Source organism: Triplophysa rosa, linkage group LG4, assembly GCF_024868665.1.
Source record: "Triplophysa rosa linkage group LG4, Trosa_1v2, whole genome shotgun sequence".
NCBI classification, from domain to species: Eukaryota; Metazoa; Chordata; class Actinopteri; order Cypriniformes; family Nemacheilidae; genus Triplophysa; species Triplophysa rosa.
In genome coordinates this window covers 28,159,703-28,172,927 of record NC_079893.1, presented here as the reverse complement: position 1 = coordinate 28,172,927, position 13,225 = coordinate 28,159,703, and the positions used below count along the sequence as shown (strand labels likewise).

General features: G+C 39.4%; 1 protein-coding gene across 7 annotated transcripts in view; it reads left to right on the top strand.

Moving 5' to 3' along the window:
- sh3pxd2aa (SH3 and PX domains 2Aa) overlaps positions 1 to 13,225 on the top strand; it is an 89,386-nt gene that overhangs the window by 53,222 nt on the left and 22,939 nt on the right. For 2 of the 7 annotated variants that reach the window (XM_057331116.1, XM_057331114.1), the window contains exons 6-8: positions 1,272 to 1,297; positions 10,325 to 10,372; positions 12,776 to 12,904. In XM_057331116.1, the coding sequence (XP_057187099.1) occupies positions 1,272 to 1,297; positions 10,325 to 10,372; positions 12,776 to 12,904 (203 nt within the window). The other 5 variants (XM_057331117.1, XM_057331115.1, XM_057331118.1 and 2 more) reach the window with 4 other exon arrangements.

The following is a 13,225-nucleotide window of genomic DNA, read 5'->3' as shown; positions in this document are numbered from 1 at the left end:
GACAAAATATTTAGATTATAAAACCACTGTGCTTTGTGAAAACTAAACATGGTTTTAATACAGCAAAAGTGTAGTACCCATGTTGTTTTGGTGGATTGGTGGAACAAATAAGATGGTTAAACTGGTAACTATAGTGAGACTGGTATATTTGTGGTTACTTTGATTTTACTACAAATACTATAGTTACCCTATGGTTGCTGTTGTAAAACTATTGTAAATGTTAAAAGAGCTCGTTTCAAATATCTACAAATGAAGAGTTTGTTTCCAAAATTAGATAACTCAAAAATCATGTTTTTTATTATGTTAGCATGTTTTTATTGTGTTAGTTAGCAGTATTTTTTTGTTATTATGGCTTAAATCAAAACAAACCAACTGCAGTTTGATTGATATTAATTGGAATGCACAATAAAAAAACATGTTTTTTGAATTAAATTCAATTTCATTTCATGAAATTAAAGACTATGAACAGCTTGTGCGTCACATGAAAAGTCAGCAGACTGCAGAGTCTCTAAGCCCGAGATGTCAAAATGAGCTTTTCTTTATATCAAATATGTGGACGTGTGTTTTAAAAGATCTATTTGAAAGTGCTTTGCACAGATTTGAAACCTTGATGATGCTGTTTAGTGTTTTTGGATGATTTGGGTGATGTTGGTTATTGATGTCCTGTACTTTTTGTGATGGTACCCGAACCCAATCAGACATACAATTTGAACCTAGTAAACAAGCTAAAACAATCCTGTTGAATAATGGTGAATGAGGGACCCAGGTCATATCAAGAGGTCAAAAACTAAAGAAGAAAATGTATTTATTTGTATTCTTGTCCTATAACCAATGTGTATGAGTGCATTTACAGTATGTTTATCAAAAGTTGTCTTTTGTGTCTGTGTACATTTGGTAAATGACGTGTGTTCTCTCCTTGTCTCGTGCTCTCCCTTGATTTGCACTCTCGTGGATAAGTCACACACACATGTCATTCACAGCGATCTATCAATCGGGGCGTGTTAAGTAGTCCCAGAGTAGCGGATGAGATGAACGAGGGGAAGAAGGGATGGAAAGAGCTCTGTTTGGGTCACATGATCAGATATTGTGGAGATAGCAGCTGGCCCCTTCGCTCATAACACACACCCACTCAAACGCACTTGCTCCCTGTCCCGGCATGCATATTGCTCTCAATGGATCTAAAGCGAGTGTGTGCGGGTGTGTGTGTGACCGCTGAAGGACATTGTCTTACTGCAACTCACTATGTCATTCTGCTGTTGCTTGTTTTACAGGGATTATGGATCCAAACGCAAGTCAGGTAAGAAATCCTCTTCTTTTTCTTTTTTATACCTGTCACATCAGTTTTAAACCTGTTGCTAGAAAGTACTAACCGGTCGCTTCACTAACTCAGCACGCCCTCTGTGTTCCTGCGGCACTGGATGACTTGCTTTTTTGCGTTCGGCTTAAGGTAGCACAGGGTTGGACTGCATTATCACTGAGATTCTTTAGAGATTTGGACGTGACTCAGAGGTTTGCCGAGCTGCGGGGGTGTCAGCTGCACAAGGTTGGGAAAGAAGCGGTGGGTTTTGAAGGAATGGAACATGAAAGTATGTGCATTCGTACCGCACGCCGTTGCCAGAGAGGATCCTGCCAATTTGCCCGACTGAAAGCTTGGGGTGAGGCAGCATAGAAAGTTAAAACCGTTCAGCAGACCGTGTTTAGCAGCTGGCACCGTGTCCCGTTCTGCAAAAACTCATTTGTTTCTTATGATATGTTGAAATATGTCAGGTTAAAGTGTCCTCGGCGCAGTGGTCGTGTTAACTCCTTTTCCGATGAATGTAAGGGTATAAATAATAACGTGTTAGGTTTAGATGGTTTTTGATAGATTTATTGGAAGGATTAGAGGTTCCTTTGCATATTAAGCCAGGATGTGTGTGTTTTGTGGCTAATAACACACGCACGCACGCACGCACGCACACACACACACACACACACACACACACACACTAATGTAATATGAATATGAGTAAGCATTGGAGTTTCCATCTTGTACACACACCTTTTTTTTAAACATTTTCCATTTTTAAACCGTTTGCTTTCCGCTTTAACATGCACAGTCAATTTTCTAGGAAAATTTAGAATTTACTTGAATTTCTGTTTTTCAGGAAATGGAAAAAACACTATTTTTTAAATGATTAAATACTGCGTCGTCAAAGTTGACAAGCACTTTTAAATACTTTTTATTGGATAGATATTTGCAAACAAAAAGAGTGACTAATAATAACAATTTATGGCAAAAAATGAAAATCAAGAAATGTGGAGATACAAGGTTTCAGAAGGACAGCAGCGATATTAACTTGGGGCAAACCATAAGTTTAAATAGCTAAAGCACTTTTTTCTTGCCTTGATAACCCATTAATAAATATTTTGTCATCTTTTTCCCACTGATTTTATTTATTAATTGGTGCAAAATAATTAAAGCAACACTATAGAGCTTTGGCTTACGGCTCCCCCATGTGGTTGATAAGCCCAATTGTCTGTTACCAGTGTTGTAAATAATGACGCCGTATAAGCTTCCCCGTGAGCAGCGCAATACACATGAATTTGTTTACTAAGCTGATGAAACCGGCGAATGCAGAAACGTTGTTTGGAAACCACGTCGCACTCTTCCGCAGGCAGGTGATGGGCGGGCTGTGTGTACCGACCCGAACACAGAACTTACAGAGTGTGGTTGTAGCCGCTATGAGGCTGTTCAGGTAGCAGTGGCAGTAGAATTTGTCCATTTAAGAGTTATTCTACCACTAAAATAATTTTAGAGACATTATTTAAAGGTCGAAAAACTACGAAGTGTTGCTTTAACTCTCAGATTTAGGTTCAGAGTTCTTGAAATTGGTGTCAGCAAATTTTAGCATAACTGACTGAGAGAAAAGGCACCTGCAAAATGTGTAATTGTATAGAATTGCGCATATAATAATTTTTATTCATTTACGTGACTTGCCATGCCAACAATATGCAGCACCACATGCTACAATAAACTCTGTAAGCACATCAAGAATGACATAAAGAGTCTTCAAGACCCTAAAGAGCTCAGTTTGGCTTGTTAGGTCTAATTCCAAAGGGAGAGAGCATCTTGACAAGCAGATGGGTTTAAGCCACTTAAGGCCCAAATAGGGATCAGTTTTGACTGATTCTGCCAGAAGAGCGTCTTCGTAAAACTGTGCTTATGTCAGCCCCGACCACCTGTTCTGAAGTTCAGCACCCTGAGGATTAAATCAATTGTAAAAATCTTGGTCAGACCGACAAGAGTCTGATCCAGCCCTAATAAAGGGGGAAGTTACAATAAGGCACTTTACAACTCATTTACTAATTTGTCGTTTAGCAGAGACGTTTATCCAAAGAAATTTACGGTGAAATTATTTCAGGGCCAATCCCCTGGAGCAACCTTCTGGCTAAGTGCCTGGCTCGAGACCAACCTTTAACAATAATCCATTAATGCACGTTTGATCCCAGGGTTAGCCAAGAGTAACTACACCGTTCCTATAGATCCAAATGTAGAGTCATGGGTTCAAAGTCCTGGAGATGGATTGATAAAACACTGTAATTTGCTTTGGGTCACCCTCAGGGTTTAAACCACCAGGCTTTAAAGCATTAACGATACCAACCCGTTTTAAAGACACCAGACTATACCGACCCATACACCAGACATTACCTATTGAATTAGCAAAGACCTGGCAACAACCAAAGCACATCCTACACATTTATCAGACAATTTCCTCCTGTTGGCCACGCCTTAAACCCAAAATCAAATTTCCCATCTGCTTGGGCAGTTTCCACCTACCAAACCCTCAGAGAAAGTCAATTACGATGAGAAACTTAAATACAGATGTTCAGGCTTACAGGAGATGGGTGTAAACATACTGAATATGTATTTACGTAGGTAGATCAGGTGACATCTCCAGAATATTCTTGACTTAAAACTACAGTACAGAGGTTAGCACAGATAACCGCTAAGTCTTAAAAGGACAGAATTAACATAACTATTATTAAGAATTAATAATAAAATTATACAGAATCTGAAAAATATCAAGAAAATTAACATGAAATTGGCAAAAAAGCACCCTTAAAATCTGACAAAGAACTAAAAGCAACCTCGAAATCCAACACAATCTCACAACAATTTTGAACTATTTTACGAGGTAGCTAATTTGTATGAATTCATACGATCTCATTCGTACATTTTAGTACGATTTTCACCAGTTACAGTTAAGTTTACGGTTAGGGGCGGGGCTTCAGTACCGCTTTTTCCAATAATCGTACTTTTTTGTACGATTCAGATCGTACACATTTATATAAATTAGCCATCGTGTAAAATAGTTATATATCCTAGGTAAGGCTGTCAAATGATTAATTGCGATTAATTGAATCCAGAATAATAGTTTGTTTACATATTACAGTATATGTCTGTGTATTTATTTTGTATTTATAGACACTTACAGATATGTATACATGTTTAGGTAATATTTACATTTATTTATTTATATTCACCAATAATTAAAATTATACAGTATATACATGTTTATTCATTGTTATGTTTGTCTTACATACTGTATATACATGTATGTGTATGTTTTTTTCAAAATTATACAAAATTAATATGACCAGTACACGACATATATTATGTAAACACATACTTTTATTCTGGATGCGATTAATCGCGATTAATCGTTCGACAGCCCTAATCCTAGGCATTGACAAAACCCCTAAAATACTGGTTTGCAGTAGTTCAACACATGACAATATAAATTTCAAGGCAGTAAAGTATAAAGACTGTCAAAGTGGTTAAAGCGTTGCCTGGAGGTTCTTAACTATAAATGTTTTGTGTATGGTTGTGCAGTTTTTTTAAAGCTACACCATAATGCTTTTGATTTATGAAAGTGACCATTTAACCCATCCTGTGTGTGTCATTGTAATATAATGATATATATAATGATATACTCTTAAAGGCCCCCTCTGGTTTAGACCGAGTCCCCTGGAATCTAATTGTTATCTTACTCTACAAACTGTTTATCTAAATCTATTTGTTAATATCACAACACGATACACCTCCTTTTGGCTCGATTAAATGCGGTTTCCATCTGCGACACTGTGACATGTTTTACTGTACCGTCTTCCCTGTCGGTGACCCCACATCCTCTCCCGTGTGACCGCCAGATGTGGAGAGGGAAAGCCGGAGTGAGGGGGTGAATGGGGTCGGCTGGAATGGGGTCAGTCAGACAGACCCAGTTTACGTGGTAGAGTGGGTTCAGTGTGACGTCGGACTAGCTAATCCTGTTTGCATGAGACTCAAGGCTCCGTGGAGGAGTCGAGGGTCCATACGAGAGAGAGAGAGAGAGAGAGAGAGAGAGAGAGAGAGAGAGAGAGAGAGAGAGAGGGGCGTGTGAAACAGATGGGAGTTTTAGGGGAGGGGGAATAGTTTTAGACGAATGGTCGTGCGCATGTTTGTGTATGTTTGCTTGATGTGCATTTGTCTAAAGGAAGGGCTTTAAATAGATTGGTGTGTTTTTTCTACAAACAAAAAGATTGTTTAATGTCAGTTAGACCTGTGCGTTTCTAACCTGTCAAATGACAGTTATGCTTATAAACTCATTTTACAGTGGGATTGCTTGTTCAATAAAAATGGCTTGTTTAGAAATTATTTCAGTTCAGTTAGAAAACTATATCAGTTCTGTTTCTATGATTTTATTTTGTAGTACCGGACATTCTTAGCGGAAATGTATCCAGGGTTTTTCCTGCATAGAGAAATTGGAGGCGGCCGCCTCCGTCAAATGTCGTGCCGCCTCAGACTCTCGCCAAAATTGTCGGGATGCATTTAACAGACTGTCATTTGTAACTGCAGTTGCGACATTACGCCACAGTGGAGGCGCTGTTTCGTTATCAGCACAGTGAGGCGCTAAAAAGAGTTGCAGAACAAGAGCTAGCTGTGTTTGTTTTAAATCCAAGTACGTTTAATTTCTTGAAATTTCTTAAATTAACAAGACGTACATCATTGTAATGTCTTTAGCTGTGCAGTTGGATCGTTGAATCAGCGTATACTGTACACAGAGGGTTCGCCAGTATGAACTCACATTGCGCACAAATGACTCGCACACAAATGACTCATTTGAACAGATTCATTTAAACTATTGAACTTTTCAGTCACTAGCGAATGTAAGAGATCACTGAATCATTTAAAGTGAACCACAGAGAATGCAAGATGTGAATGAGCTTTGCTCATTTAAGACTGGTTAATTCAGTTGGCTATTGTGGGCTGAAAAATTAATTTTTTGAAAATGATAAAAAAGCTTTATTTGGTTAAAAAAAATCTGTTTGGTTGAATAAAAGTATTTTACATAACCTAATAATTGTCATTTTCATCTAATTTTATCAGAACTTTTAAAATGTCAAAGTCACTTTGGTTAAGCCACTTTAAGGTCCGGTAGGCCTACGTGTGTGTACAAGATCAGGATGGCACCACCTCAGACCTCATTTTGAGCCAGGAAAATCCCTGGTATCAGAGTAAAAGTATACATTTTGTTCAGTAAATGTAGTGGAGTAAAAGTCTGCAGAAAAGACTGTTGCGCTGTACTTAAGTATTTTTACTTCGTTACATTACAACACTGGAATATACAGTATGGTTATATTGACTACTTATTTTTATAGACAAGCATGGATATACACAGACAATCTTGTAAGTTGCTTAACATTTGTTTTGTTGTTTGAAATTGTTTTAAGCTTTTCTGACCTCCGTGCCAAACAACACACAACTGGTCAGCATACGGTTTGATTTTATTCTGTTGATGTTTCTGTGATTTGCAGCCTGCACGCTGAGCGTTCATCGCCAACAAATGGATAGATTTCATAATCTTCAAAACAACAACATTTTTTGTAGAGACAGGCAAGGGATGCTCGTTCCAACAAACGTTTGAAGTATCACACAATCAAATACTGTACATGAGATATTAGAATAGATGTGATATGAGGTGCATACAGTACATGATAATAAATGAAAGATCATCACAGACAGTTTCTGTCAATCTCATATTAATCTTGAGTACCTATACAGTAGTATTGCACACGTCGTGTCTTCGAAGAGTATTTAGTTTGATCACATTTATAAAAGAGATACAGCTGTACGATTATTTCCGGAAAAACACGAGCTGCTGGAGGCAGGCAGGGGGACGGAACTACAGCATGAGCACACAACACATCATCGCATTAATCCCTTCCTGTTTTTTACATTATGCACGTACACGCCTATTGCAACAAAACACAGACGTATGACTTAGTTTGACTTACCGCGCGTGCGGTTCATGTCCGGCATCTTTCAGCACTGGGACCGTGCCATCTATCAGTTTCAAACGATCTCCAAATCCAGCGTTATATCCACCGTTTATATAACATCCATCACTGAAATGCCGTGAACAAACAAACACACCTCAAACTTCTCTCCCTAGAAGCCAGCACAATCAACAGTATAAACAAGTCAGAAGGCATGACATGGCATGTTACCCCATCTTTAAACAAATGTAAAATATGTTTATATTTAGGGATTTTTTTTACAACCCTCTTAACTGAAGTTATTATCTTTTTGCATATAATTTGTTTGATGCATCAAATCATGCTGCTTGTTGTTGAGAAATTTCATATTACTTTTATCATTGTACGAACAATAAAACGAATATAAAAACTCGAACCGTAACTACAAACCAGAATGTCAGAGACTGTTGAAACAGATTAGCAATTGTGCTGGTGCATTTTGCAATTTATCTTCAGAAAATGTAGTTATCGTAATACCAAAGGTCACATGTTCCTCCAAACACAACTAAGAGATATGCCTTTTCTGTAATGTTTCGAGACTGAGAGTTTGGGGTCAGGAAAGAGACGTAAATTACAGTGAGAGAAACCAAAACAGACTGCTAACAACAGTGACCTGAACTTAATCACTACTCTGTCTCCGTGTGTTCGTGTGTGTTCATGGTTGGGAGTTTGTGAGGGATTGAGTGTGTACGTTCATGAGCAATGAGTACTTCAGTGCGTCTGTGTGAAGGGAAGGTCAGTAAGGTGGAAAGTTAATATCGGTCAGATGTGGAGAGCTGCTCTGCCGGGAAGGATCTGCGCACGGGTGTGTCGAACGTTTGCTTGACCTCCGTGGAACTTCAGTTCATTCAGTTCGAATGCTTTTTATGGGAGTACATTGTTGACCTAAAGATCAAGATTGGAAAGTATAACAGATTATAGTTTTGTAGACTTTGCAAATATTTGCGTGGTTTTGTCATTGATTCCATCCACATTGATGTTTTATTCACATATGGGCTTCAGTGGGACCCTAAAGTCTTATTTTTGCTTAAAAATAAAAATGATGTCATCATTTATTCACACTCATGTTGTTCAAAACCTGTATATGACTCTTTCTTCTGTGGAACACAAAAGATATTTTGAGAAATGTCTCGGTGGTTTTGTGTTCATACAGTGGGACTAGTCAATGGGGACCAGTGTTGTTTGGTTACCAACATTCTTCAAAATATCTTCTTTTGTGTTCTGCCGAAGAAAGAAAGTCATACAGGTTTGGCAAGAGTACACTATAAAATCATTTTTATACAAGGTTAAAACGATTCTTCACCCAAAAATGAAAACTCTCAGATTGTTCCAAACCTGTATAAATGTCTTTGTTCTGCTCAACACACAGGAATATATCTGGAGGATTGTCAAATCTCACCCCCCATTGATTCCCATAGTATTTATTTTCCTACTATGGCAGTAAATGGTGGGTGAGATGTGACATTCTTCCAAATCTCTTACTGTGTGTTCAGCAAACAAAGAAATGTATACAGGTCTGGAACAATCTAAGGGTGAGTAAATAATTCACAATTTTTGGGTGAAGTATCCCTTTGAGTATCCATATTTGTTTATTTTGGTTCAAATAATAAAAATGAAATGTTGCCTGATTTTTCGGGCGCTATAAGTATAGCTGTCGATTTATACATAGACGCTTTTAAACTCTGATCTGTTGTCTTCCGGGAACCGCTTTGAAACTTGTCAGTGCTCATTCAAAGCCTAAAAGAGACAAAGATCTCAAACATGACATTTGTTTGACATTTCTGTAACTGATCCATCAGCCCGTGTTGGACGTTCTCTAGCAAGGCTGGTGCCATTCTGCAGATTCAGATCAGAGTTTGGGCGGGGACCGGTCCCAGAGGAGCGTGAAAGGGTAACAGCTGCCCGGATCAAATTCTACGGTTTTATTTGTTGTGTTAACGTGTTGCACGCCACCAGTGTAGGAGGTAAGAAATGTCAGGAATGAATTAGAACATGTGGACGGTTACTGGGCGAGGTGTTTCCTGTGGGGTCGAAGGTAGGAATTTAATCGAATGTGTACCTACACCATGAATTGTGTCTGGGGTAAGTCTGTGTATTGCTTACGGAACTTAATTGAAACATATTTAAACAAATGTTTTTTTGGTTCGTTCGTTTCTAATGATGTTTTTCAGGGATGGTGATGTGTGGCATTTAATTTCCTGATGGAGGCTGGTGTGTGTGTTTGTGACAACAGAGATATTGGGAAACTCCGCTGTGATCCCTACACCCTTAAACTCAAATGTATTTGCTTTTCAGTGAATAGATTTGTCAGAGCGCGCACACACACTGTCACATAGTTTTTAAGCGCCATGTGATGCTTTATGGGTATTGTAACCAGATGGTGTCTTGCTTAATATCTCTGTTAAGCCTTGCGCTCTTTGCACGACTTGCCATTTAGCCAGTATGGGATGTTTGGCAAATCCAGTTTGAAAGAGGTTGAGATCTGACCAGACAGAATAGGATGAACGTATTAAAGGGTGAATCTCACTGTTGAGAAATGTGAGTCATATTATAACGCGAAATCAAAAGAGAAAACAAGAAATGTAAAATTGCATAAAGGAGTTGAAGCCCATTTGTAAGTTGTTTTGCATCAATAATCAGCACACATTTTATGGCACAGTTTTTATTTATTATTTTATTTTATGTTTTCAATACAGCAGCTCATGTTGTACTGAATTGTTTTTCCCATAGTTTTATATAATAATTTGAATATATTTTTAATATTTATAATATGTCTAATTTTATATATTTGGAACACGTATGCATGCATATATATATTTTTTTTTCTTCTGATATTAACACTACTTCTAATGGCCTGTGCACAAGTGACTATTGGAAAAAGGATTTTTTTTCTGAGCTTTAATCTAAACTGTCGTGTCTCTTTCCACACTTTCTTTCTTAACTTTACTGCTGCTTTCCTTTTGTCTTCTATCTTTTCTGCTGCCTTCAGTTTGGATGTATGGACTTCAGGACAGTCCGACCAAGTGTGAGGCCTCAGGTACATATGTCCAATGTGTGTTTATGTGCACTTCACTTTTCCTTTTCTAAAGCTTTTGCGCGGTCATTAATCCCATCACATTTCTTCTCACAAAGTAGCCTTTATTGTCTTTTTACTGAACGTTAGTAAATAACAGACTAGAAGACTTTGTAGATTTGGAATACCCACTTCTTTCCCTTGGTTCAACATGGGATGTTCCCAGCACCCTTAAAATGCTTAAAATATTTTGCATCAACCATTTAGAAAATTTGTATCAAGACAATGCTATTTTATTTTTAATATTTTATTTTATTTTGGAGAATGACATTGCTTAAATAGGTGTTGCATGGCTAGCGATGACAAGCAAGAGATACGGTGTGAAAAGAGAATACGTATATCACAACATCATAGCTTGTGGTCTGTCCTCTCCTGGGACATTTTATAGATGACGGCCTGCAAATAAACACTTCGGCGTGGAACACTCTCGTTTTTTGGAAATAAATGCTGACACTCGCAGAGCTATAGGGCCCATATCCATCATGCTCTTCGCACACACCCTTCATAATTGGCCTATTTACGATAAAAGATTGATTTTGTACCGCATAGCGTTTTTCTGGTTTGCTAAAGCATTAAAATGAAGAAGACAATGAGCTAATGCTCACTGATGCTCCGGAAAACCTGTAAAACACACGCTGTGTTTTGACACTTTCATCAGAAGGATGTGAAATATTTGCAACAAACATGTCACAAACGGTGCTAAATGTCAAGAATGTATTTCACAGTTCACTTCTGCACAGCATTCGGTGAAGCAATATGTTGTTGGGTTAACATGACACGATGCCGTGGAGTAATCGGCCTCTTCCATCCCTGCTGGGGATTGTGACAAGATACAGAGATCCTGCTTTCACCTCTCATCCACCATCAACACCAACACGTTCTGCTGAAAACACAGCTGGTAATAGAGATAAACTACAGGCCATCATGGCAGCAGGATTAGTTCAATGGTTGTGTTTTTCTTTTTCACATTCATCACGTTACATTTGTATGTGTATGTATTTGGCGTACTTAAAACTAAAAGTAGTTAACTGTGTTGGTGCTTTCCAGTTTTTGTTTACTAAGAGGTTATGCTTTTATTTGTGTTTGTGCTATAACGCAATGCTATCGTTTTTGTAACCTTTGGCCCATTGTTCTTTCCATTCCCTGTTTCGGTAAAAACAATTGAAACGTCATGCCATGCCAAAACCACGCCATGAAAACCAAAAACAACCAGTTATTTGAAGTGCTAGAACTTTTGAAGGAACGGACAAAAGCTGCAAGAGTTATTTGACGTTTTTGTAACAATATGCAGAAAGTCACGAAACGGATAAAACAGAAACGTTTGATGTGTTATTTTAGCGAAATGACATTTGCATTCCATTTGAATGGAGTCGGGTGGTTAAAGGCCTTCGTGACATCAGCTAAAAAGAGGCGGAGCGTTTTCTTGACAGCTTGATGAAAGATTCAGACAACAAACATTTATTTCTTTCAAATAAGAAATTGATAGGATGGTATGCAAATGTGCAGGTTGTGATTTGAAGTTGACTTCAAAATTTGTTTATGTGTATTATGAACAGACGTCTCTAAAAATGTTCATAGAAGGACACGATAAGTAAAAAAACAGATATTATATGTATGATGATGATGATGTGCGGAGCTCCGCTGTAGATCCACGAAATGACGTCATTGATTCAGGAGAACAGGTTAAAGAGAGCGAGCAAAAGCGGATGACGGAAAGTAGCTTAACCCCAGCTGACATGCTTTCTACTTGTGTTTCACATAAACCCGGCTTCTATCTCTCTCTCTCTTCGCTCGGCCCACTCATATGCTTCTATTTAAGGTTTGGAGAGCGGACCGCCCTGATTGGCGTCTCTCTCTCTCCCCCCGTTTCACCCAGATGGGAGGAGAGAGAGTGAACACTGAGGAGCAAAAGCGAGCGAGGGAGGCCTGATCTTAAAGAAAACCATTCTATTCCTTCACTTCCAAGTCACGTCCCCTACCGTAAGCTGCTCCTGCACTCCTTCCCGGCTGTTTTCCCTTCCTAACCATCCGCCCTTTTTTCTTCCCCAAAATTATGGAGAACCGGTGTCACCGCAACCCCGCTGAGCCGTCGACTTCCTGAAGCGAGTTTATATTGGTTGCAGTTCTCGTTTTGCCCTTTCCAATGCGCGTGCACCCCCGTCTCCGGCGAGGGCTAAGGTTCATCTAAATGGCCGGCTGTTGTGGAGCATGCACAGCGAGCTGGGCTTCGAGTTGCGCTAGGCTGCGTGGTGCGGATGGCGGCGTACGGGGGTCGGGCCGGAGGTCGCTGGCAGGGCAGGGTCGTCGGGGGAGGCACGGGGATGGCGGGACGGTGGCTGACAGCTTGTTTCTTCCCCTTGCCTGCAGGCTTGGACAGCAGTGAGCCCATGGTGCTGGAGCAGTACGTGGTGGTGTCCAACTACGAACGGCAGGAGAACTCGGAAATCAGCCTGAAGGCGGGAGAAACGGTGGACGTGATCGAGAAGAGCGAAAGCGGTGAGTTCCTAAGACATGCATGCTTTAAAAACATCATTGGTTGACCGTGTGGTATTGATTGGCGAACCACAAACACGCAGAGTTGCCTACACACATTGAACGGTATGGAGCGGTCTTTGTTTTTATCCCACCCTCGTGAGGTCTTTCAAGCTTCCTCTTTGATATATAACTCCTTCTTTAGTCTTTGTCCGTAAGAACTCCCTCTTCTCCTGCTTTGACATCTCTCTCTCGTGCCGGTACTTGGCTCCACCTGGAGGTGTCATTTGCACGCTTCTTTGGCCAGAAGCCTTCTTCAGGTCTTTGTAGTTGAGGCCAGGTTGA